The sequence below is a fragment of the Sceloporus occidentalis genome, unplaced genomic scaffold (genome assembly GCF_023333645.1).
Source record: "Sceloporus occidentalis isolate IW3139 unplaced genomic scaffold, rSceOcc1.0.p SCAF_1, whole genome shotgun sequence".
In the NCBI taxonomy this organism is placed as follows: domain Eukaryota; kingdom Metazoa; phylum Chordata; class Lepidosauria; order Squamata; family Phrynosomatidae; genus Sceloporus; species Sceloporus occidentalis.
The window spans coordinates 231,593,337-231,620,504 of NW_028316981.1; the positions used below are offsets into that span (position 1 = coordinate 231,593,337).

The 27,168-nt window shown below is 38.2% G+C and overlaps 1 protein-coding gene across 12 annotated transcripts in view; it reads left to right on the top strand.

The window, feature by feature from the left end:
- PTPRD (protein tyrosine phosphatase receptor type D) overlaps positions 1 to 27,168 on the top strand; it is a 1,452,104-nt gene that overhangs the window by 1,348,080 nt on the left and 76,856 nt on the right. For all 12 annotated transcript variants that reach the window (XM_089489811.1, XM_089489739.1, XM_089489757.1 and 9 more), the window contains one exon: positions 19,877 to 20,000. In XM_089489811.1, coding sequence (XP_089345937.1) covers positions 19,877 to 20,000 — 124 coding nt within the window. The remainder of the gene's footprint in view (positions 1 to 19,876; positions 20,001 to 27,168) is intronic.

Genomic DNA, 27,168 nt, shown 5'->3' on the forward strand with positions numbered 1-27,168 from the left:
AATATCTAGCCAGCATAGTGTAGTGGGGTTTGAGCATTGGACGATAACTCTGGAGATGAGAGTTCAAATCCCTGCTCAGCCATCGAAACCCACTGAGTGGCCTTGAGCTAGTCACATTCTCTCAGTCTCAGAAGAAGTCAAAGGCAAACCTCCTCTGAATAAATTTTACCAAGAAAACCCTGTGATCAGGTCACTTCAGGGTTGCCATAAACTGGAAAGACCCACAACAACAAAGTATAAATAATTTTGGATAAAACCACTGAAAATGAAATGGATACTTCTTTTTCATGATTTCATATAACTTTCTATGAAGCTTAAATATTGTATCCAATAAATAATTTGTGGGACTAAGTAACAAAGGTCTGTAATCCTTTCAGTACCTTATGCATTACTCTAGAAGGTGTGTTGGTCTCATCAGTAAACATTTGATACATTAAGGACTGTCTGCATTGTTGTTATAGACTGTAACAGCATCAAGTTGTTATTATCTGATTGATGAATAATTCATGAAAATTGGATTTTAAAGGTATCATAACAGAAAGCATTTATGAAATACCCTTTTAATATCTGATAGATTATATTTCCCAGGATACACATTGACACACAGATTTCACTCACATCAATACATCTTAGAGGAAGGAACTTGGACCACTTCCATTAAACAGCATAAGCTATTAGCTGGTTCTTGAAAAGGATAGTATGGTTATCATGCAGAAGGAGACATGTATTCCAAATGTGTAAGCAAATTCTAGAATTTTTCTAGCTTTTGTTTCAGTGATCCATGAACTAAATACCCCTCAAGTAGTCAGTGAGATCATCATATTTCTGATCAGTCATGTTTGTAGTTTTAATGTCTTTTTGAACTTAATCATAGTAAGTATCAGTGGCTATTTTAAAAATTCAGTGTAACCATTTTCCTCAATAATCTCCTTAAAGTATCCAAACACATCTCTTTCTTTCATCCTGATCACTCTAATAGTTTTTGTAATGCAGTAGCACACATAGTTAACAGTGGTAATTACTCCAGTTCATAAAGTACTTCACTTTTGTACTTAATATGCAGATAATTCAAATTACAGTCAGCCCTCCATTTTCATGGGGGATCCGTTTTGGGCCCCTCCCCCCCCACATAAACACAGACTCTCACATATTCAACCCCCATAAGCTTGAATGGGGCACACCCCTGTGAGCAAACAGGGGGCATGGCCCATTGAGGATAATGGAGGTCGCCACCCCCCCCCCCCATGAATAATTAAAAACGCAGATCTCAAGTCCACGAGAAAGATGGGGCAACTGTACTTACCACCAAGCTGGCCATTTGGCAGTGTATACATGTATAAATTAATTCGTTCCCCTTACTCCCATATTAGATGGTTAGAATATCTCTTCTGTGGGGCTGATTTTAATTGGAACGATAAAAGCAAAACATATTCCATCACTCTTTTATAAATCTACATTGATTGCCAATTTGTTTATGGGCTGAATTCAAGGATTTAGTTGTGACATTCAAAACCATAAATGGCCTAGGGTTAGAGCAGCTTTGGGGGAAAAACACAATGTTAAGTACTCAAGGTAAAACTGCTGAACCCTTTCTCTAATATAGGGTGTTATAAAAGATATAACTTTGGTTTGCCATGACCAAGATTTAAAACACCAAAAACCTGGCCCCATTATAGCAGGCTTTTCGTTGGGCAGTGATTGCAATTCAGGTATCATTTTACATGTTTCTGTTGATACTATTCTAACTAAACCAGGGATAAGTAAGCTATGGCCCACCTCAGTATCCCCAATCGCAACAAAAAATGGCATAAAAATGCCACCCAAAACCTCTGGGGAACATCGTTGACGATTCAAGCTGCTCAACCTGTCTTAGATCCAAAATAGCCATTGGTTTTAAACCCAAACCAGAAGTGATTATGTTATAAGTTATTTTAGAATAGCAGATTTATTTTGTTTTCATTTGTGCTATATTTTTGTGTGTATTGCTAACACTGTTTATTTTCCAGTTACAAGATAAAAATTTCAGAAATAAATAACTACTGCTAGAGTGAGCCTCTGCTGCTTGAGAGCTTAGTTATGAAAGCAACAACAAGGAAACAGAGAGCCTGAGCACACCAGCACTAAGCACCGGCTTGAAGGCAGTGTGGGGGCGTGGCGTTTAGACATGCCATGCTCCCAAGTCACCTGGAAGCTGCGCTGGCAATTATTCACCAGCCGGCTTACAAGTGACTTGAGAGCATTGTAACACCACTCACCCCAGAGCTGGCGAAAAGCTAGCTCTAGAGCCGAAGAGGTGGCCTTTTTCCGCCCCCAATAGGGCAGAAGCTGGCTGGATTGGGGCTGCAATTTGCAGTTGCCGCAGCCCCAATCTGGCTCTCTTAGGGGCAGAGTCACACCACCCCTTTGGAGCCGTCTGTTTTGCCCCATAGAAACTAAAACTCAAGCACTGGCTTTCAGCGGAACCAGCAGTTTTATGGGGCAAGTGATATATTTGGACTACAATTCCCAGACGCTCTCAAGCTCTGAGAGTTCTAGTTCAAAAGATTACCATCCCAAATTCTGTCCCTGACAATGTAATATTGCATTAAAACCCCACCTATTGATTTAAAAATCTTTGACCCAATCCTCACAGATTATTATGAAGTGTAGGTAGTTTTACCATTCATCAACACACACACAGGGATCAGAGACTAATGACTCTGAGATTAATGTAACAGTGACTTTATAATACAATACTGAATAAAGAAATTTGGATTTATTAGTACTATTCACATTCCATTTGACTATATTTGTGGGTAGAACAGAAACTGTAGACAACCTTAATTTTTTTTCTTATATAAATTGAGTGTAACCTTTATACCAATCAGAGTTAAATTCAATAACTAGAGTATAAATATACAGTACAGTTAAGTATCTTAAGCAGGAGAGGTTTAAATAGCAATTGAACATCTACTATTGAAGTACAGAACCCCAGTTGCATATCATTTAATGATGCAGTGCTAGAGAAGGCCTTGAGCCTGATCGGGAAAATAATCTCATTACTGTCAAGGAGGAAAATGCAGTCTTTTGTATTCAATAAAATATGTTGACTTGAAGGTCATTTTAGAGTTTAAAGTTATACTTAGCAACAACCAAGAATGATTTTTTTTGCCCGTCGTATATAATTACTTGAGAGCTCACTGTCACAAAAATCATCCTATACAAACTGTGACTGTCATTTAGTTGCATTCTGTTTTTCTTTTGTGTACAGTCATTTATTTCAAATTTCACAATAATTTGTAAATTCATGTAATGATGAACTTTTCAAATATGTCTGTACCAGTTTCTTTTGCTATTTACTCAAATGTTGATGGCACCAATGGAATCTTTGATATGGTCTTCTAGGTGTTGCTGGCCTACAGTGCCTGTTGTCCTAGACCATTGTCTATGTTGTCTGAGATTATGGGTGTTACTAGAACATCTGGAAGGCAACAGGTTACTCAAGTTAATGTGAAGCAGGGTTAGGCAACAGACAGGTTGCAAGTGACCACTCATCTGATCTTGGGGCTTCTCAAATCCTCCAGAAAGTAAGATTCCTATTTCAAACACCCCTGCTCCTCATGAACCTAGGTTTGACCAAATATATTTATAGGAAACTGGAGTTGCAGAAAGTTCTGGATTTAGATTTGTGACCTGCAGTTGAAAGGGATTGTCTCATAGACTTGCGGAACTTGCCAAACTTCTATATACTCACACACACAAAGAGAGAGAGAAAGAGAGAGAGAGAGAGAGAGCAATAGTGGAAAGAGTTGCAATTTATGGTGACAATTCAAAGACCTACATTAAGCAATGAAGTTTTACTTCAAGTTCCCCTCAGTTTTGAGAGAAATTCGGGATGTAATGAGGGTTGCTCTTCAAAGACAATAATAAATATCAATCAAATTTTATTGCTTTTGACCAAAGGTCATTGCACAGCACAACAATACATATAACAATATAACAGTATAACAATACATGTAAATTATAAATAGAAAATAGAAAATGTCAGTCAGAAATAAATAGAGCGCCATCAGATAGATTCCAGTACTTATTCAGAGACCATTAAACTAAAAACCTATGCAAAGAGAAAAGCTTCTACTTGACATCTTCTTATGATCCTAAGAGGTTTTGCTGGGATGTGATATGTTTTTTTTTGTTGTTGTTTGTCAGTTGGTTTGTTTTTGGTTGATTGGGATATGTGTGTGTGTGTGTGTGTGTGTGTGTATTGTTGCTCATTCTGAAAACTTTCACAGCCTGCTATCACAGTGTAGATGGTTGATTTGGGGTCCAGCATACAGTAGTCATCTTTCTAATCAAAATCTTTCAAGGAGTAAAATAATGTTTATGTAATTACTGTATACTCTCATATATAATTTTAGAAATTTTGGTCAAAAAAATTGACTGCAAAAAAATGGGTCAACTTATTCATGGGTCAATGTAAGTACTGACTTATTATTTATTTTTATCCCTTATTAAAAAGGGAACCATCACCTTCTCTTAGTAGAGTGTGAAAGGCAAGAGTTTAGTCTGCCCCAGAGTACCTAAAAGAAGCACTAATCCTCTCTACTGTCTCTGTCATGACACCACATCTGACCTTTTTGAATGCCTGGATGGGAAAATGGGAGCAGTGGCAGGTTTTCAGTGCTTTTCCTGAAAGGAGTGCTAAGAGGAATTGTACTTTGATAGATCTCAATAATACATTTGTGTATGTTTATCAGCTTTTCTGGGTTAAAATCAGGCAAAGGTAAAGCTTATAATCACTGCTAATACAGGGCCTGAACAGACAGACCAAAATGAAGCTGCTTTGGGTCATTTTGGAGGTATGCTGTTTAAATGACACACACATCTTAAGAGGCTAGAAGCTGCACCAAAGCCATGCTCCAATCCTTAAGACTGGAGCACGGCTTTGGGGCAGCTTCCAGCCTCTTAGGACGCATGCATCATTTAAACAGCATACCTCCAATGTGAGCCAAAGCAGCGTTATTTTGGCCTGTCTGTTTGGGCCCATAGTACCCTTTTTTTTTTTTTTTGCTTTGCCTTTTCATCTTTTTTGACATATATTTTGACATGTTCCCTCCTCATCCATCCAGCTGATAGGGTGAGCACAACCGGCTATGCCTGCCACAATTAATAAGTTCTTTGGCATTGTTTTCCTTTGCTTCATCTTTTACATCCTTTGTTACTTGCCCCTAAGTTCTACTCATGACTTATCCACAGGTCATAGCAATATCCATAATTTTGCCCCAAAACCTGCACTCAATTTATACATGAGGTTGACTTATAGTTGAGTATATACGGTATGTTAATGTGGGAGGGAGTTATTTACTTTCACTTCTGTGTTCCTTGGCAAATTATGGTTAGTGGCATATTAGCTTACAGATTTGCCAATTGTGCATTGCATTGTTATTGAAGGGATGCTACTTTGATTTGTCAGAGTGAATTCTTCTAGCTCAAGGGTGAATAACTTTGTCCTCCTTCAGGTGTTTTGGACTTCAAACATCTATTATCACCAATGATGAAAGATTATGGGAAGCCAAACTTCCCCCAGTCTACAATGTTCTGCATTTGTCTCTATGCTTGAATGGCCGTTTCTGAATCATGCAAATATTTGCATTTGTCAGCATTTAAAACCAATACAATGTACTTATTTGGAGATAACATTCTTTGAAATGTAATAATAATGAGGTAATATTAAATGAGAACATACCACCCGAAAATATAGAATTCCAAATATAACTTGAAGCAGATTTCCCCCAGAGCATTATAATGTGCAAAAGGCAACATTACAACAAATAACCACTTACATCTTAATTGCTGCTAGAGCATTTTTTTTCTAAGGCTTTTAGATTCCTGTTTTTAATCATCACTTGTTTGGCACTTAACAGTCTGGTTACTTTATGTTACTTGACATAGGAAGACAATATTGTGGAAGTGTAGGCTTTTGTTTTGAGGTCGAGCACTTGCTGTGTAACACACCTTAATAGCAAATACTAATAATAGCAACCTAGTGTCAGTTCAGCTCAGTGTCAGTTTGCTGGCATGACAAACTATGCAAATATGGCTATACTGTAGTAAAAGGGCAAGTCCCTGTAGAGCTTCCTGGATTGTTCTGTTCCCTGTTTTTTAATCTTGATTCTGGCTGTGCATTTGCTTTGGTGTTAAGTAGGTCCATATATGCATCTTAAAACCAGAGGCTGTTTCATATTATCACTAAACCTTTATAAGACAGAGAAGTAAATGTGCATGAACATTAAGATGGAATTTGTTCATGTAATGTGCCCACAAGCATTTCACACGTACAAACAGGACATGTGGCCAAGCAACATCAGTGTGCTCAAGATGGCAAACCTTATTAAAGAGTAAGAACATAGAATCCAAGACACACTGGGTGCATCTACACTGTAGAAATAATACAGTTTGACACCACTTTAAGTGCTGTAGCTCCATCCTATGAAATCTTGGGGTTAGTAATTTTACACGGTATTTAGCCATCTCTGTCAAAGAGTGTTGGTGCCTCACAAAACTATACATCTTGGGATTCTTTAGGATGGAGCAATGGCAATTGAAGAGGTGTCAAGCTGCATTATTTCTATAGAGTAGAAGCATCCAATGCTGCAGTTTGCCTTTGCCTTTGCCTAAGCCTACTGCAAAGGGCAAGCTTTTGTCCCTCCTTTCCCCTCTGCTCAGTTAATTAAGTGCAAACTACTTTTAAACTCAGTTTGCCGTAACTAAAATATGCTGTAGACAAAGAGAGCAAGTGTTAGAGGAGAAAAAACTGGAACATAGTAAGAGTGGCTGAAAAACTGAAAAATCCCTGTCAAACTGGGGCAGTTGCTGGCTGTGATGTAACCATGTGCAGAAGGCATGATTCATAAAATTAGTCTTCCTCAACAAGATTTCCATGTGCCCATTCCTTCACCATGAGAAGAACATGCAAGACTGTACAAACTGGTCCAGAGAGACAGCAGTGTAAGGAAGAAAGCATGCAGTAGCCTAGCTTGCCAAAGTGGCTGTACATCATTTTAATGGCTCTTCTCATCAAGCTTGCGCTGTACGATAAAGGCAGCCTTTTGCGTTAACATTTAATATTCCTGAAGGTGAAGTCATCTATTGGCTCTGTGCCAAACTGCTGTAAAGCTGAAAGATTTTACTAGACTTTGTCAGTGACTGTGAATCATCAGAGTTGTGGTGGAAGATGTAAATGATTTATTAAAGTAGATTATATTTTGTGATTTTATTTTTAAGCATGAACCTACAAAACAAAACAAAAACAAGCTTTATAAGCAAGATGGCCAATGTCTTTGTGTGCTTCACTGCAACATCGAATGCTGTCATGAAATAAATTTCACTGCACAATTTCAGTTCCAGTCACTCTGTATCATGTTTTTCACAGCTATAGAAGGAGGCTGATACTACAAGTAAAAGTGGGCTGGATGCAAAGATGTGTGCACAAGATCATTCTGCTTCTTTTGTGTTGCAGCTCTTTGTATTCCTGAAAAGCTTCTTCTCAAGAGTGAAACTCTCCAAAAGAGCATGCAATTTTTTGTGCTTCATATGGGAGAAATCAGTAATCCATATTCTCCCATCCTACTCTGTCCCTTTTATGCACTGGGTACTTTTATTCAAGTCACTGGCTTTATCAAAACCCAGTGCAGTTTAAAGGAAAATCCTTTGATCAGAAAGAACATGCCTTCACATGCTATATTACTACACTGGAAGATATGCTTCAATGATTAAGAAAAAATTAGTAAGCAATGTACAGTTTCTGTTCTTTTAATTATGATGGGGAATTCATGGAAGCAATTTCTGATCTACTGTTTAAAGAAATCAAAAGGAACAGAATGGGGTTTGGTTTCTGATTTCATCACATGAGGCTTCTTTCAGCCTTAACAGCAATGAACGTGCTGCCCAGGGGACATTTATGGACAACCAAAATATTATTTTTGTCAAGGGGGTAGTAATGGGTGGATAATGATTATTATTATTATTATTATTATTATTATTATTATTATTATTATTATTATTTATTACTGCCCTTCAGAGTCTCCTGGATGGGCTAATGTGACTGCCTGGCCTTCCACAGTTGCCCACCCATTTTTGACATCAGGAGAATAGAAATGAGTTTTATTCTTTCTTCCTAATATTGAGGCATTTCCTACACTAAGCTGTATGAAGAAAAGGAAATTAGAGCTACAATCCAGAAAAATCGAGCATGAATACTTCCCATTGAATACAGAGATCTTGGTAGACATGCATGTTATGCTGTGAAGTTACATTGGTCAATATGCATTGCTAGTACCTCTAACTGTTTAACCAATGTGGAGATACCTTTTTCCTGTCAGTGTTTATGATTATCACAGGATCAGATCTAGAATCGAAGCAGCAATACAGTGAATTCCTGAAGCTATAGGATGAAACTTCTGCACTTAGCACTGATCCTGTTTCCTTGCTACCTGATTCCCAATCATTGTGGACTTTTCCTTTCACTGACATTTCTGTGAGTCCCATAATTCTCCTAGCCTTTGCCAAAATTTGTATATGTGAGAGAAGGAAAATTCTGCATCTTGCCAAATCTCACCTATCCTCGGACAAAGATGATGGGATGACATGGGAATAAACAGCGCCCCCCACCTTCATTATTCCCATTTTGAAATATCTGGTATGGAAAAAATAGTCTTGATCTCTGCCAGATAAATTAGAATGAGAAACAGTCCTCTTTAATATGGCATTCTTTACTTCCTGATGCCCAAGTCCGTAATCCAGTAGGAAAATGTAATTCTGTTGGCAAGTTGCCATGATGATGTATTAATGTTCATGCATTTAGCATTCATGTTTTGCTAATGTACTATGTAAATCTCATTCGATTGGCAAGTTTCCTGAATAATAAAATAGCATATTATTATAGATTCATCTGATAGATGAAATTCACATAGCAGAAGTTGACATTGGTAAAATAGGGTCAAATTATTCATTTTCATGGGTAGTTAATGAATCTGTTGTTCCACACCATCCATCTGCTGTGATGTCTACCAGGATCCATATTTTATTGTTAATTCTACAGTGCAATTCTTATTTTTCTCTTCCAGCCTGGCAGTATTCCAGTATTTCCTACATTTATGCTGCTGCTGCTGGGTAATTCAAAAAGTCACTTATAGCTGTGCTACAGTTCAGCTCTTTTGCATGCTGTTTGATTTGTACAACTTGAGGATGTTGCCTGAAATTTGATCTCTCTCTCTTGCATTATACTCTCTGAATGGGGAGAAAACCTAAGCACAAAGGAGAAAGTTATGTCCCCAAACTCATCCTTACTTTTATACATTTAAGGAGTTTTCCTGCTGTGTTCCCCAAAAGGATAAAAATGTGTTCGCTAACTGCAGTCCAGTTGTACATCTTATCTCAGTTCTATCACATGATCTTGTTAAAATGTTTAAATATATCAGTACCAATTAACATGCTAAAGATAAACATGAAGTAATATATATATATATATATATATATATATATATATGTTTCTCCTTCAAGAGGAAGCAAAAATGGAAATGCCAAGTTTATCTTAGTTTCGTGTTTAAAGCATCTGGTTAATATAGTCTTAATTTGGAGTGCTCCCCAGTCAGTAAACCTATATCTGTATAAGGACTGTATAAACTAAAACCACTGGGATTTACACTAAAGTGGTGTAAGATCTTGGCCTAAACAGATCACAATTAAATGGCAGCCAAATAAAATATACAACAGTTTCCAACAGACATACAACATTTGAAATTAAAAAATATCCAAAGCTTTAGTCAGAACATGCAATATGAATACTGCAGCAACTTTACCTTTTGAGAAGAAAATGTTATATTGCCTCACTGTAAAAAAAGAAAGGGGGAAAGGGTGGAGTGGTAGCAGCACCTTTGGGACTGACAGATATATTTTAGAATGAGCTGTTGTGGATTTCAGCCCACTTCTTCAGACAGACTGATAGTGTACAGGATCAAGCTACGGGCATTTAAATATGATTGCATAGTTGTGGGGATAGGATCAGAGTGTAATGCAGTACAGCAAATTGTAGCCTTGCTAATATATGCCTTCAAAGGTGAAATGATACAGGCCTATCAAACAGTTTGGTGATGTGAAAGTAATAAATTGCGGCTATCTGACTGTCAGTCCTGTTGTGATGGAAAAATTTTCTCAGAAGAATTCTATTATTAATATGTAACCTGTAATGAAAAATCAAAAATTAACATATGTAATGTGCCAAGAAAACATTATTTCTGTTAATACTGTTGTTAATGGATTGAAATATAACTCAGTTCCGCTGTTTCACTTCCCAATCTTCCGTTGCATTTATTTAGTTTGGTTTCAGAACAGGACCTTGAAAGTCACTGATTTCATGTCCAGAAACATTAAAGTGTTCTGGTCCTAGCTTGGGGGGTACTGTTTTTGTAGTTGTTAATTGCCTTCAAGTCATTTCAACCTATTGCTATCCCATGAAGGAGGAACAGCCAAGTAACGCTGTCCTCAGTCACCCTGCTCAAGTCTTGTGCAGTCATGGTGGTGGTTCCTCTGATTAAGTCTGATCATGTTTTTTCATGATATGGCCAAAATATGACAACCCCAGTTTAGTCATCTTTGCTTCTGGAGACAATTGAGGCCTGATTTGCTCTAGGATCCAGCCATTTGTCTTTTTAGCAGTCTACAGCATCCACAGAATTATTCTTCAGCACCACATCTCAGATAAAATTAATTTTCTTCCTATCAACGTTTTTCACTGTCCAGCTCTCGCAACCATATATAGAGATGCGGAATACTATGGTATGGACTATCCTAACTTTGGTGTTCAGTAATATATTTTTACACTTTAGGATCTTGTCTAATTGCAGTTTTTACTATTAGATCTATATCCATTTATTCTCTTGCATAGAGATTGTCCTGTTGTATAACACAGAATGCTGAATGCTGATGAACATTGCTGGCAAGGTGGCATGTATTACAATGGAGGATGATCAAGTAAACACACCTCTGATCCTTTGAGTGATATTGTTTGGACTTGTCATATTGCTGCCAGAACAGATGTGGGGGCAGAGCAGACATCTGTATTTGCAACAGTGCTTTGTTAATGTGTTTTCATTCATGTTGTGTGTCCTCTTGTAGGTGAATAGTTGTTTAAAGCTGGGAGGATGTCTGTAGGCAAAGACAGCCTAGAATCCACAAGAGGGCAGTCTTATTCTCCAGACATTGATTATGTGTTCTCAGTGATACCAGCTTGGGGGGGGGGGGTATAAATGATGTTCCATCATTTTATGTTTTTTGGTCTTTTTTGAAGTAGATTGCCAGTCTTGCTTTGTTGATTTGTAGTTGTGTTCCCCCTGCACCTCATTATGTTGGTGTTGTAGTTTGAGAAATGCCCTGTTCCAAGTTGAGCTTGTGTGTCTGAGCAGATGGGGTTGTACCAAAGAACGTGGTTGTAAACAATAGATTTGGTAGTGTGTTCTGGGTGAAATCTGGAGGCCTATAGTATATGCTGTAATCAGTAGACTTTTGATATAGCATAGGGGTTGGACATCGAATTGTTGTACAGTGGTGTCAAGAAATTGAACTTGTGTGGATTGTTCCAGGTTTAGGATAGTGGTAGGGTGAAAGTTGTCTAAATTCTCGTAGAACTCTGTGTAAGTCCAAATGATGAAGATGTCATCAGCATATTTCAGGTAGAGAAGACACGTCTGGGGGCAGGAATTGAAGAAACATTGCTTCCAGGGCAGCAGTTGGGGGAGAGTATGTTGTGGTGCCATTCAAGTGCCCATGGCACTGCTTTAGATATGAAGTACATATTATTCCCAAAAGTGGAGTATTTATGAATACAGAGTGACAGAGTTTGGTGTCCAGAATAATATTAATGATGGATTGATGTCCATCCTTATGTGGGGTGTTGGTACATCGTGGTGTCATAGTGAGTAGGATAGAGATGTCTGAGAGATTGTGGATAAACCGTTCTTTCTTCAAAAAATCAGTTATATCTTTCCTATAGTTTGGATTATTGGTGGCATATCATCTGTAAATTGAGTTCATATATCCATATATCCTAACGGTAAACATTAGAGTGCTTAAGGCAGTGGGCTTCCAGGGTTTCTTGGTATATGTATTTCAGGTAGCAGATAGAAAGCTTCTGCTTGAGGTTCATGGACTGTGTCCATTTCAGTAGGATGCTGTACATCCATGTGGAATTCTCTGAGTAATTTGTGTAGTTCTTTCTGATATTCATCAGTAGATCTGTAGACAGTTTTTGGTTAAATGTCGTGTTGAACAATTGTCTCTCAGCCTCCTGTATATAAACCAGTTTATTCATGATGAATGCAAACCATCCTTTGACTATTTCTTTAATGACAATGTTGAGATTGTTTCTGCAACTGTGGAGAACATCTTGTTCTTTGTAACTGAAGCCCGGTCCATATGGACAGGATAGGACACCCTCGTCACATGTGAGGGGCGGCGCTTCTAGATGCCCCTTGCCCCTCACATATGATGAAGGCGTCAAAATGGCGGCGCCCTGTACAGATGGGCACTGCCATTGTTACTTGCCGGACACATAGCGTCCGCACGTCACGGTGCCATTATGACATCGCGAGTGCGCCATTGGCACACTGCGATGTCATAATGGCGTCGCAAAAAGAACCCGCTTTTCACGGGTTCTTTTTGGTCCACAGGGAAGTCCCACGGTCGGGAGGCTGCGGCTTCCCCATGGACCAAAACTAGGTGCTGGGAGACCGTCCTTTTTGGACGGTCTGTCCCACGCCTGAGATTGTCTCAGCCTCGACATGCCACAATAGCATTCTATGGAAAAATACAATTCAATGTGATAACTTTCAGGTAGGGTCCATGTAGATTCTCTCTACCATTGACAAGTGTATTCCTGTGTGTTGGTTTAATGTGGAGACTAAGTGCTTTTGAGCTGTTTTCCTGGCTAGTGTCATTGTCCTTGAAAATATTCTTTGGGACCTAAATGACAGAAGAGAAACTCCAGATCAGGAACCGTATCATGTATGAGCATTTGTTGAGGAAGAAGAATGTGCCTCATGAAAGTACTAGTTCAGCATGTGACTGGATAGATTTACAGTATTATTGTTTGCATTCATTGTATTTTGTTGTAGGCCATGGATGCTTCAGAGAAAAACAAACTACATCTTGCAGATTTTTTTTCTTTTCTTTTTTTGGATAAATTTTGTCAATTTAGTTGAGTTGCTTGTTGTACTGAGTGCTATTGAGATGATTTAGCAGTTTTCTGGGGACAATGGTGCACAGTTTGTGAGTGTAGTTCAGTGATATGTTATCCACAGTGAATTTTTCATCCCAATTTCCTTAGAAATGATACCTTGTTGATTGCATTTATTCAGAAAGAATAATCACTGGGTCTCAGTGTTTTAATACATTAATCTTCCATGAAAAAACCACCACCTCTGTTAATGACAGCTTTATTGAGGAAAAGCTTTCAGAATGAATCTACTAGGAATTCTATTTAAGTGTCACCCATTAAACCATTAGAGCACCTATTAGAACTGTTAGCACAGACTTGTTATTCATGAGTTATTGGTCTTTTACACTTGTGGGATGTTTTTGCCAATATTACCCTGTTATTTGTTCCAGCATGATCATTCAGACCTAGAAATTGTAGATTAGTTTTCTCTCCCTATGCAAGTCTTGCTGAAGTATGGTTCAGTTGAGAATACAAGGATAAAGATAATAGCTGCTGTCAGTTGTTTCTGACTTCACAGAAATGGGGTAACAATATTCACTTAGGACTAAATGTATTTGTTCACTTGTATACAAATATTTCTGAACTTCTCATCTCTGAAGATGTACCACATAGATCCAAACATGTTCCCTAATATCTTGAGTGGATACTATCTAACAAGGAAAGGCACATTGAAATATATTACAGTTGGGTCTCCATATCCACAGATACTAAATCCATGGATTTCACCATCCACAAGACGGTTCTCTTCCCTGATTTTATAATCAGATTGCCCCTCTGTCTATAGCTACCCTATCATCATCCTGCTCAACACCTGATGGCTTATGTAATGACACTTTGAGCAGCATCACCCTTTCCCACTCTAAAGCCATTTAGCATTGCTGAATTGTTGTTCTTTTTCCTGTAACAATCAGCAGATTTTAGAGTGGTGGCTCTTCACAATACCTGATATGACAATTTTTCAGTAGGGTCATTTTCCAGGCAAAGCTTCTTCCAGAATATTTCTTGAGAAGTAGGTCTTGTTCAACAAAGGTCCCTCTTTTTGTTAATCCAAAGCTTCTTGATTGCAGTTCAGCCTTTTATATTGCTTCCTGTTAAGTGAAAATCCAGGATTACAGCAGTGGGATTATTGATCATGTAATTCATGTTCGGGGGGGGGGGCAGTTATAATTGATTTTAAATAGGTGTATAAAAAATTGGGATAAAATAAATAATAGAGGAAAATCAGAAACTGATGTCCCACCTCATCCCTGTAGAGACCTGGAACAAATATTAAAAGACTGTTAAGTAAAGCATTTGAAGGACAATCAAAATCCCGCTGCAGTACTTTATAGGAAACCTTAAAAGGAGCAGAATCAACAGGCAGTGAATTGGATTGAAAGTTCACGAGGCTGAAAAGCATTGGTAATGTTTTACCTGCCCACAGCTAACAGGTTAGTGCAGTAATTATGTTTTAGAACAAGAAAATTTCCACAAATCTGCCTGATAAAATATGGATTTAGAAATACAGGCACATCAGATTGTAATTATTTGGCAGCCATGTCAGCTGGACTCTCCATGAAAAGGAGCAAAAAAAAGGATTGTAATTTCAGACGAAGCTTCTAGTATGAAGGCACCCTTTTATTGTATTAAATATCTGGTTTTTGTGTATGCCTGAGACCTTTCTTTTTTTGACAAAGGTACAGTTTATATTTTTTAAAAACACAATATTTCATTTAGTAATAATGTTTGCTATTTGTATAAAAACAGATCTGCAAATATTCTAAAAAGATGAGCTCCCAATAAAGGAATTGAAGGTTAAAGTGAGTGTTAAGATAATATCATGCTCAGGAAAATGTGTTTCAGGCCATGGTTAACAGAGGGGACATGCAGAAATAAACACTCAATAATTCACTACTGAAACCGGCAGTGTCACAGCCAGTTTGGTCTGCAGACTTTTAGTTTTCTTGTCAAGAAAGGGAAGAAAACTATAAGTGACACTCTAGATTGTAAAGTAATTTCTAAGGTACTTAGACACAATCGGTACTGCAGAAAAGATCAGACAATGTAAATCCTTCAATTACATTGCTAGACTCAATACAATATAACATTACCTCATGCAGAGCTGGCACAATGCTGAATAACCATCATTAATTTAGATAGCCTTCTAGCATACTAATGAAATTAAACCTTTATATTTCAACTAATCAGCAGTCTCAGTTGTAGCTCTCCTATGTTCCTGAAGCATACATATTTGAAACATGGATGCAAACTGAGTCTTCCCTTTTAATGAACTGGATGATCAGACATTAATACTACATTTTTCACAAAAAGGAAGCATCTGTTCAATTGTTCAGACTTCTGAATAGTCAACCTGTGCAAGACTACACTTCTATGAGTGCTCACAAAGGCTTTACCTTGAATGCCAGCATTGCTGACTTGGGGGGGGGGGGGTACAATTGCATTATCATCTTATTTATTTATTTATTTACTTATTTCCCAGCAATGAGACAGGCTTGCTCTGTATGTTCCAGCTGAGCTTCCCCCTTTTGTTTGTAGCCCATATGTATGACCGATAAGCCAACACTCTCATCTCCTTCCTTCTGTAAGTAGCACTGTTCAGGCATTCTTCAAATACAGAAGAGTAGGAACATTGAGGTTCACCAAGCTAGCTTCCCCTTTCCATTCTTACTTTTGTCACCATCCAGATGTTGAAAGATAATATCAGGAGCAGAGCCTTTGGTGTCTAGGCTCCTGTGTAGTGGAATTTCAGGGTGCCAAGAATTTTAAGCCTACAGCTATCAGACGTACCTTCATGTTCCCATTTTTTTTTGTGTGTGTGTTAAACTCCAAAACTGTCTCAATTTTTCCCCATTGAAAAGCAGTGAAATCCTGAATTTTTGTGCATATGTTTATTTGCTATAGTCTGTGAGTACAGGCTGCTATGTCTGGAAGAGATGATAACATTTCTGCATAGGGACAGAGCCTGGACAGCTGAAACGTCTTAAGGACTCAGAGAGTCATGGAATCAGTAGATTAGGCACAGAGAGAACTAGGATAGATAGACAGACTGTTGTTGTTTCCCACCCACCCCAAGTTAAGCTGAATTGAATGAACAAAACATTTTCTATCCACCTTGGCTTATTTTCTGTACAGCTTCTAGTTTAGAGCTAATCTGTTCTTTGAGGATTTATATGCTCATTAACTATAACATAATAGCTCTAGTGAGCCTGCAGAGGCTCTGATGTGCACTGTGGAATCCTTATCTAAGCAGGTGTTTCCCTGTGCTTTGCAGCACTGGGAACACCTCTTTTCTCATACATGTGGAGCTTTTCCTAGCTCTTATAGGGATTGGGAAGTCCCTCTCAGACTTCTATGTGCTCAATGGAGCTCTGGAAAGTTTTAAACCACAACAACTGTGGTTGATCTCCTTGATGTTGTGCCAAGAGACAACTACTGTTATTAAGAAGCAGCTGTACCTTACCTCATCAGTGATATAAATCTATTAGATTTTAAATGCAGCTAGTTTCCAGTATAATATGGGTATAAATGACAACTAGGCTGGAGTGTTTGCAAATACAAAATACACAGATTAGCCTTGAGTGTACAAAGTTGCTGTGCAGCAGATGTCTGACTTGAGCATTTGGTCTCAAATCTGTGACTGTGGTCCAAAACACACTGCAGAAATAATCCACTTCGAGACCACTTTAACTGCCCTGGCTCATTGCTAGGGAATTCTGGGAAGTGTAGTTTTGTGAGACATTTAGTCTTCTCTGTCAGCGAGCTCTGGTGCCACAATAAACTACAGTTCCCAGGATTCCCTAGCACTGAGCAAGGGCACTTAAAGTGATCTCAAATTGGATTGTTTCTGCAGTGTGTTTTGGACCTATCTTAGGCGGGATACAGACTGCCCCTTTGGGGCAGCCTGCACCCGTCCCTTTCCCCGAAGGATAGAGGCCTGAGCTGCCACAGCGGCAGCCCCAGAGGCCCCGATCTGCTGCTTTTCCTGGCCTCGGGGAAGTGGCAAAAGGCCACTTCCCTGCGGCGTGGAAAGAGGTGTCCTTGGGGTTTCATGCCCCAAGGACACCCCAACAGAGACGGGGAGAGAGAGAAAGGGGCCACTCAGGCCCTTTCTCTCTGTATCACTGGCGTGGCTATTTAAAGGCCGCGCCAGCGATAAGCGCAGCGGAAGGAGCTCCAAAACGAAGCTCTTAGCACTGCTGAAAGGGCACCATAAGCGCCCTTCAGCAGCACCAAGACATAACGGCTGCACCGTGCCATTTGAAAGAGATGTGGCCATAATGTCTAAATGGTGGTGCTCATGTAGACAGGGCGCCACCATTTTTACGTACTCAGTATGTAATAGGGTTAGGGAGCATCTAAAAGGGACGCTCCCAGGCAACCCTAGCTTGTACTGAGTACGTGCTTAATGGCCCATGTAAACAGGGCCTTAGTTAAAGAGAGGGATTGTGGGATAGAAGAGCAGTTCTAGAGAATGTAGTGCTTCATTTGTTATTGAGTGAGATGCAGATGTTGCAAATAATAAACAAAGCAATAGCTGTACCTCCAGGTTTGAAGGCAGAGGATTTTCACTTAATGAGTGGGTGCATAAAAACTATGATTAGCAAGAAATAAAGCTCTTGGAAAAGGTGAAATGTGTATTCCTCCTCCCCTGTCTTTTTGGATAAATACGTAGGTTAAGAGAATAGGAAGGACTGCATTTTACTTTTTTACTTTTCCTCATCATACTTCTAGTTAAAAGATTAATCTTTTAAGCCTTCTCTTCATAATGTCAGTCACACATAAGTGGTTCAGTTGAGTAAAACCATCACAGTACAAGCTTATTTTGTGTAGAAATAACAGGTTCTCACTCTGGTATTTGCTGCTGCTAATCATTTACTCAAACATTACCCCAATAATGAAATTTGTTGTCCTGGATTTTTTCCAGGATAGTCACACAATTAAATGTGAAATGTGTATATGGCAATTTCCTCTGTTCCCTAAGGGATATTCTAAGAGAAATGCTCTGCTTTGATATATTGATATAATTCAATAGAGAAGATATGCCTAGCTCAGGATTTCTGCTTATAGTGTGTACAATTGACATAATACCTTTAATTTTTATCATTACCAGTGTGAATCAAATAATATTTACTCAGAACTGAATTCCATTGAATTCATTACTTTTAAGTAAATGTCCTTAGGAATGTAGCATGAGATAAGTATAATCTTTTACTTTCAGTAATGTGCAGATTCTTTCCTGTCTCCCTCGGTTCAGTTAGATGAAATAAACAGACAATTGTGGGGGAGTGGGACTTGGTAACCCCTAAAAAACACCTTTTCCCTGTCCTCTACAAGATGAGAGTATAAGGGATGAAGGTGAGAATATCTGAAGTTCCCTGTAATGTGGGACAACAGTAGCAAAATTTTTATTGTGATGGCATTTCTTCAACTACAAAAATCATATCAAAATAACTATGAATTTTGGCCAGGCTGCCACTCTGGTATGTCAACCTGCACAAGCAATCCTCATTAGAAAATTCAATAACAGCACTGTAAATCACAAAGCTACAGTGACCAGTCTCATCCTGCCCATCAGTATACACTCAGCCCTCTGTAACCACATATTCTTCATCCACTGGTTCAACCATCAATGGCTTGAAAACATTACTCTCCCCCCTCCCCAAAAAATCCAAAAACCAAACCTTGATGTTGCCATTTTATTTAAGGAGTCAACAGAGATGAGACAAGCTCCACGTGCTCTAAGATGGTCAACTGTTTATTTAGTGTTTATTTGGTGTTTAAAAAGCCCAATGCATTTCAGTCAAACTAAGCCTTCTTTAGGGGCTGAGAACAAATATAAATACACTTAGAGCACGTGGAGCTTGTCTCCTCTCTGTTTGCTCCTTGGCTACATGCTTTCAGTTCCTTACCTATACATTTTATATAAGGGACACCATTTTACTACCTCATTAAATAACATGGGACTTGAACATCCATGGATTTTGGTATCCACAGGGGGTCCAAGAACCAAAGCCCAGCAGATACAAAGAATCCACTGTATCCAGCTTCTTCCTTCCATCATAGTCTTTGTATCTTGGGTATCCTTTTTCCACCATATTATGGTGGATATTCATTTGCTTATTTTGAAGAGTCCTTGTGACTTATTTCAGCTACACAGTCAAAGATAGAAATAGGTTCAGAAGCCTAAGGTGTTCTACCAAGAATATATCTCAGAGATGGTGATATTTTTATTTTTTGGTCCTTGGGTTTGGGATCTGTATGCGCTTAATTTTGTCTTTCTTTTCATTATCTCACCACCACCACACACAGAGACTCCATTACAGATACATGGCTACAGGAGCAGTTTTGTGGCCACATATTCCATGTTTTAGTGAAAATCTGAGACTTTGCAAATATATGCTTGGTGGATATTAGACTAAATAAAGTTTCAACTACCTGACAGGATTCAAATTTCATGGTTGATCTGTGGAACTGTGGACTGGGTATAATGTTTGCACTTATTGTGTCCCATCCCCCCACGCATAATACATGAATATTTCCACAATAAAAAATAGTTTGTCAACTGATAGCAACTATTTCTTTCTCTGTTTTTCTCATCATCATCCTTCCCTCTTCCTTTTTTAGTCAATTGATCCAGGCCAACAATTCACATGGGAACATTCAAACTTGGAAGTAAACAAGCCAAAGAATAGATATGCAAATGTTATTGCTTATGACCATTCTCGAGTTCTCCTGTCAGCAATAGAAGGTAAGACATTTTGAATATAGAATCAAGTGAAATGTAAAGTACTCTAACTTAAAAGCAGTTCAGATGTAAGTAAAACTGAGAATGCTGACATACATATATGTAATAAGAGTCATTTACATTTATATTTTGAACTGATGAAGGAAAGATTTCATTTCTAAATGTATTCATGCAGTGCTTTAAATCAACTGCAATAAGAGCAAATGGAATTTGTAAGTTGATGTGTGTGTCCATGTCCCTGTGTGTAAAGAAAAGAGAGAGAATGAGAGCTGAGGGAACAGAGACAGATACATGGCGTCAAATCCTATCCAGTTCTGGCAGACTAGAAAAATCTACTGACCTTGTTCTGCTAGATTTCCTGGCATGTTCTTCCTGCCAGAGTCCAGCTTTTGTAGAGCCACCTATGAAGATTTCCATACCTGCCTGCATCGCTGCTAAAACATTGCTCAAAGGTGGAGGAAGCATCCGTGTCTGGAAGCCAGGTGTGTTTCCTCAATCGTCAGGGAATCGTTGCTTCCTCTTTTGCATCCCTGAATCGTTCCTGGGGAGAAGATTTCCTATGAACACAAAGTTTGCGTTCATAGGAAATCTGCTCGTAACGATTCAGGGACATTAGAGGGAGTGACGATTTGCTGACGATTGAAGAAGCATGCCTGGCTTCCAGACATGTGTGCTTCCTCCACCTTTGAGCGACATTTCAGGGATGTATTAGCAGTGATGCAGGCAGGTATGGAAATCTTCTGTGCCTTAAGTGCCTCAATGTGGTCCTTAGAGTAAAGTACTATAGTAAGAGAAGTTTGGCAAATGGTGTGCCTTCTCAACAGGGGATTTCCCCAGCTACTCCTGCCATAGAGCCTTAATTCTATTTTACCTACTTAGCCGGGCAGGAGGTTCAAGAAAAGCTGGTTGTATGGTCGGCCCTCCATATCCACAGATTATAGATAGATTTATCCATCACAGAATTTCTTCAAAAGCCAGCACTCTTCACTCTTGACTGCTCCTTGAGATAAAGGATGCTGTTTTTGGCACATGAAGATGCTTCAACTAGCTTAGCTACTTGCATGAGAGATCATAGTTCCTTCTTTTTTATGTGCCATATGTTAAATTATTCAGCAGTTAATCTGCAGTTACATAAACAGGTCTTATCTTATGCTACCCAAAACAAGCAGATATGGGACAGAGCGATGACTGTATTTATAGGTGTAATCAATTCTCCAGTGTGTTGTGCAGAGCCAAGTAAATGCTTACAGAAGGAAAACACAATCCCACTGGTTGAGCTTATATCTCTGCATAATTTTACTTTACTTTATTTATTTTTTTGCAGCTGCATATCTGAGGTTTTGATAACAGACAGAGCTTTTTCAAATATATTAGAAAATGTAAATGATTGCCTTAGAAAAAATGCCCGAAATAATCTGCTTACATTTGTTCCACCTGTAATGCTCATTTAAATGATACTGACTGCATTTTAGCAATGTCAGTTATATTTTCACATATCAAACCATTCAGCTCAAACATAACTTCGCTTGTATATTAACTGCAGTTTGGGCTTTTTATAAAGAAACTTTTACAGGTGCACTTTTTGATGGAAGTGACTGGGGTTTGCATTTTCAACACCTTTACTATACTATTCAGTTTGTCCGCTTGTCTGGGAAATTCAGGAAGGTATTTATGGGTGTTGTGGCTTTGTAATTTACTTTAATTTGCAGAGAATAGTGATATAAACCACAAATGGTACATCTCACATAAAAGCAGCATCAAAGGCCCTTGGTGTTGTCCAGAATGGTAACTGAGTATGTAGAAAACCAAGTCTGAAAAAGCCACCAGGTTCACTGTATGTCAGTGACCCAAGAAACTTCTTGAAAAGGCAACAGTTTGCTTCATCGAAGTGAAGCCAATGGTTTAAGTGTGGGACAATATGGTTGAATGAGGCCTCAATAGTAAAATGCATCACATGCAAGGTGGGCAGACTCAGGAGCACTGGTCTTGCTCCATCATTCCCAGCCATTCCACCTGGATCTGAGGTTCCCTGATTAAGGAACAGTTCCTATAAACCTTCAGCCAAATGCATGCAGAAGCCCTCCTCTGACTTTTGTGCCAAACATGGGAAGATGAGTGTTCGAGAGTTTTGTTCATCCTCAGTTAGATCCAGCACTGTTTTTATTGCACTGTCCTAACTCAGTGATAACATGTACAGTTGTTTTGATGTTAAGACTAGGAATATACATCAGACTTGGTTCAACTCCCACATTTTAAATTGAATGAGGCCACTCTAGTATTTCCTGAGGTGAAGTGGCTTTCCTTCTGAAACTACCAGCAAAGATGCTGGTCATGTGTTACATTTTGTTTACAATTTGGACTATGTAAAGACACCATCTACCTCCAAAATAACATCTTTTACTTTTTGTGGCTCTAAAAGTGCCCAGGAGTAAGGGGGAGTCAGTGGTTGAAAGGACATTGAGAGATTTTACCACTGCTTGTCCAAACACTGTGATATGGAGTAAGGATTATGAGTCCAATAAAGCTATTTCTTTTCTGCCTCCCATGCCCTGTTGTTATGTTGTGCCCTATGTTTGATTAAAAACATGTTCATTATTTCTCATCTTTTCCTGTCTCTTTCAATTCTTCTCTATTTTCCCAATTAATCATTTGCAACAGTAGGTAGTGTAGTAGCCTTGGCATTCAGTTTTGTGAGTGGTGAGAGCTTCAGGGGTGCAAATGATTTATCCAGGGTCCTATTTCTTTGAATAAGATAAAGAGAGATGCATGATATGTGTTAAAAATGTTTACATGCAGGCTAAGCATATTTCAGATTTCTTCTCTCCCTGTCTGATGGAACAGGCAATTCTGCAAGCTGAAGATACCACCAGTGTTGACATGAGGCACTTTTCCTGATCTAGGCTTTTAAAATGTATTTTTATTTTATGTTTCTTTCAGTGTTTTTTTTTTAATGTATCCCCATTTACTGTGGAAAATCTGTGCATATTTTTCAAATACAATTTTTTTAGCTGTGTGAATTTACTAGTAAACAGTTAAAAAAAAGTGGAGACAGGGAATCTGACATGCACTGATTGCTCTTGATAAAAAGACATCAAAAACAGGAAAAAAATACATGTATTCATTTATATTTTCTGGAATCACAACTGGAATACATTCGTTAAAGAATATCTCGGGTTAATGCAAATTTCATTTCCATCTCTGTTGTCAAGTGTTAACAGATCTTGATCCAGGATAAAATACACGAATGCCTCTGCTCACAGAAGTCCTAGAGTCCAAAATCACAGTATCAGAAGAGATCATAAGGAGCCAAACAAACCAAATCCTGTGGTCTGGTTATTGAGCAACTTTTAATGAACAGTCACTCTTTAGTGGTGTTTTTTCTGCTCAAAATTTGTGAGGGCAAAGGTTACCAAGAAGGAACTCACAGCATGTTCTCATTTACCTGTCAAAACCCCGTGAGGTGGGTTAGATTATGAAATTTAAACCCATGCCTTCCCAATCCAACTGCAGCACTCTCACTGCTGTACCATATTTTGGCTGTGGCCATGCTCAAAGTGTTAACAGATATTCTTGAATTTGTCATCCATAAGAGTTTCCCAAGCTCTGCTTTTGATATAGCAGCGACATAGAGTTTTCCTGCTAGGAATTGATCCATTTGTACATCAGTATGAAATAGTTTTTAGCACTTGAATCCAGTCTCATGAAAAGTGGTTAGCTTTATTTCTCTACCCTAGTTCTCTGTGTAACCTTTACGGTCAGAGCTTTTGCAAGAATTTTATGCAAAATCTATGAGACCTCTTTTATATTTCCAAGAAACTGAATTTTAAAACATTGGCTTGTAATTTAAGCTGAACATCTTTTTTAATCTTCAAGACTTTATTGTCAGCTTCCAAAGAAACAGTAAACATTCCAAATATGAAAATATATAGGCTGCTTAACACATTACATTCATTTCACAGCTGCATTTGTTTTTGGTTACTATAGAAACTAGTCCTTTGATGATCTTAGAGAATTTTTTAAAGGAGTTTAGCCAAATATGTTGGACCCAGAGTGCATATTTCATTACATTGATTTTATCCTCCAAAGGATTTTCCTCATCTAGAAAAAGGTCTTGCAGTCAACATCAGTATTTTTTAATGGTTTTCCATTAAGCCCATCATTGGAGAACAGTGGGAATTAACATGTGCTAGAATGGGGTCTGGGTGGGGTGTAGTTTTGTCTTCTGTCAGTGTCGGAAAGCCAGTATAATATATTAGGCGAAGTGATGACTTTTCTTCATAGCCTATTCAGCTATTAAGTTGACTATGTGGCCTTGGACACACTTTTATTCTTTATTGTAACACCCCTGAGTGCAACTACACTATAGAAATAATACAGTTTGACACCACTTTACTGTAGCTCCATCCTATGGAATCCTGACCTTTGGAATTTTGCAAGGTCTTTATCCTTCTCTGCTAAAGAGCGCTGATACCTCACAAAATTACAAATGGCAGGATTCTGTAGGATGGCACCATAGCAGTTTAATATAATAATAATAATAATTTTTTATTTATATACCGCCCTGTGGCGAACCAATCCGGGCGGTTTACAACATTAAGATAACATACAGCATAAAAACAATATATTTCCCTCCCCCCTTAAAAAGTTATTAAACAACATATTATTATTATTATTATTATTATTATTATTATTATTATATTATTATTATTATGAGTTCAAATACTCTTAAGGCACCAGATCCCCTTTGATCTTGTGAGTCAGGCCTGGTTAGTACTTGGGTGGAGGATAACCAATGAACACCAGGTAATATTGGCTAGATTTCAGAGGAAGGCAATGGTAAATTATCTCTGAGTACTCTGTGCATATGAAATTCATGGGTTTTCCATAAGTGAACAGGTGACCTGAAAGCACATACACATATAGGATACGTAATAACTGTTTTAGTACCTTTCACATCCCAACCTCTACCCCCTAACGACTATTTGATTTTCCATCATATAAATACAGTTTTCCATGACAGTTTTCCATTAAACATTGTATGCTTCCTCTCTCTGTGTAGTACCCAATGATCTTTAAATGATGCAGTTTTGCAGTGTGCTTTCCTTAGATTTGATGCTACTACTTTGAGCCCTCATATTGTTTATTATTTAAAGAGTTTGCCACTAGTAGCTTTCCCAGTGAGATTTTTTCTGCCATACTTCATATGTGTGTGCATTTACTATGGTGGCTTTTAGTAATCCACTTACCAATATGTATCTTCTTTCAAGCTAACCTTATCACAATGAACATTTTTTATTTGCATCCTGTTTTGCTTCCTTTACGCCTTATTTAAAAGACAACAACAGCATTGTTTCCCATCAAGGGTAGTACATCTTCATCCGTTTTGTACATTCATCTATTTTCTGGAGGTAATTGTTTACAAGTGCTATGGAGCTTAATCCTATTACTTCCAACTCTCTTTTAAAAGATTCTTTAATTGCACATTTACTAGAAAAGCATCCCCAAAACAAAGGTTTATGGTTTAATTTGCCTTAAATAGGGAGATTGTGCAGTACTTAGCCTTTGTCAAGACTTGAAACAATTTCATGATGCGATTTTAGTCTGCAAATAAAGTGTGAAGTCTAATTAAAGCTATTTAAGATGACAACTTTCTTCAGTGAATCAAAGGAAGAATGCTGAGGTCTGCATTACCAGCCCCATTGTGTAGCACTCTTTCATTTACCTTTGTACACAGAAAATGTTCAGCTTGTTTTTATGTCTTTTTATTCCTGAAAGCAGTCTAGTAGTAAATCACTAACAACAGTGAAAGAGTTTCTTATACCCATAATTCTCTGTGATGTGGAATCATTTTGTTGCCATGTTTTTCATGCTTCCCATGTGCGTGTGTGTGCACACCCTCATTTGTAGATGTGTGCAAAAGAGAAAGAACATCTTTAAGACAGATTGATGTTTGAGATTGGAAAGAAGGAAAACATCGAAGTGTTACAGTATGTACATATATTTTTGTCTTCACAAAAGCAGAATCCTTAAGAAAATTAGTTCACATCCCCTTGAAACAACTGTTAGTATCAAAGGCATATGTTGACAGTAAATGGACTGCTTGGAAACAATGGGCTCATATTATTTTGCTTTCTCTCCATGATGAAAAGAAGAATGAGATGATGTTTGAATAGTTCATAGCAGGGCTGTTTCTGTTGTGCCACAAGATGTTTATTCTTTAAATTAGTTCACAGTCAGATCTGGGACATGTTTGCTGGCACACAGTCCTGTGCATTATATGCTGAATGAAGCTCAAACTCCAGTTTCACTAGTGTTGAAAACAGAGTCCTACAACATTCTCATTAGGGTTATTTAAAGAACAAACTTGACCCATTGTCCCTTTTATGACCCAGACCTTTGCCAAGGAAAGAAGGAAAGAAAGAAGGAAAGAAAGAAAGAAAGAAAGAAAGAAAACTGGATATCAAAATGACTGACATCACTAACTGTTATATACAAATTTAAGTAATGATGGCAATTGCTGCTGTGCTTGTGGGTAAAGATGCCTTAAAGCTATGAAGCTAACATGGGGTTGAAGAATTTCATTAAACTGTCTGTCCCTTTTGATTGTTTTTGGACTATCAGATGTGACATAGCAGCACCCAGGGCTTCTCCCCCATCCACAGCATTGAGTGGGGACTCTGTGAAGAAAAGCAGGCCTATAACATGTCATCCCATTTATAGTCAGTTAGGCATAATTTCACTTTTCTTCTGTTTTCCAGGTGTTACCATTTTTAGTTTTATTTAGCTTTATACTGTATAGCTGAGAATTAAAATGACAAGGGACCTGCCCAAAGGGCATTGCCTGAGGTAGTTTTCTTTTCTTTTCTTTCTTCCTTTTTTTGCGAATGAGAGGATAATAAATTTAGCAGTCTCTCAGTGTAAAGCAAAAGCATGAATGCATAATGTTCTGTAGCTCTTTTAAGCACTTCCTCACTAAACAGCTTTTGCCACAAACTCCAAAAACTTAGCATTAGACCATTTAGCATTACCACTAATGGAAGGCCAACCTCCTCCCCCTAATCAATAAAAATATTTTTTTATGAACCAGAAATAGTTCCCTTTATCAGCAGATTTTGTTGCCAAATCACGTTTTTAAAAAAGTAATAGCATTTCTGACATTCTAGGTCAGGCT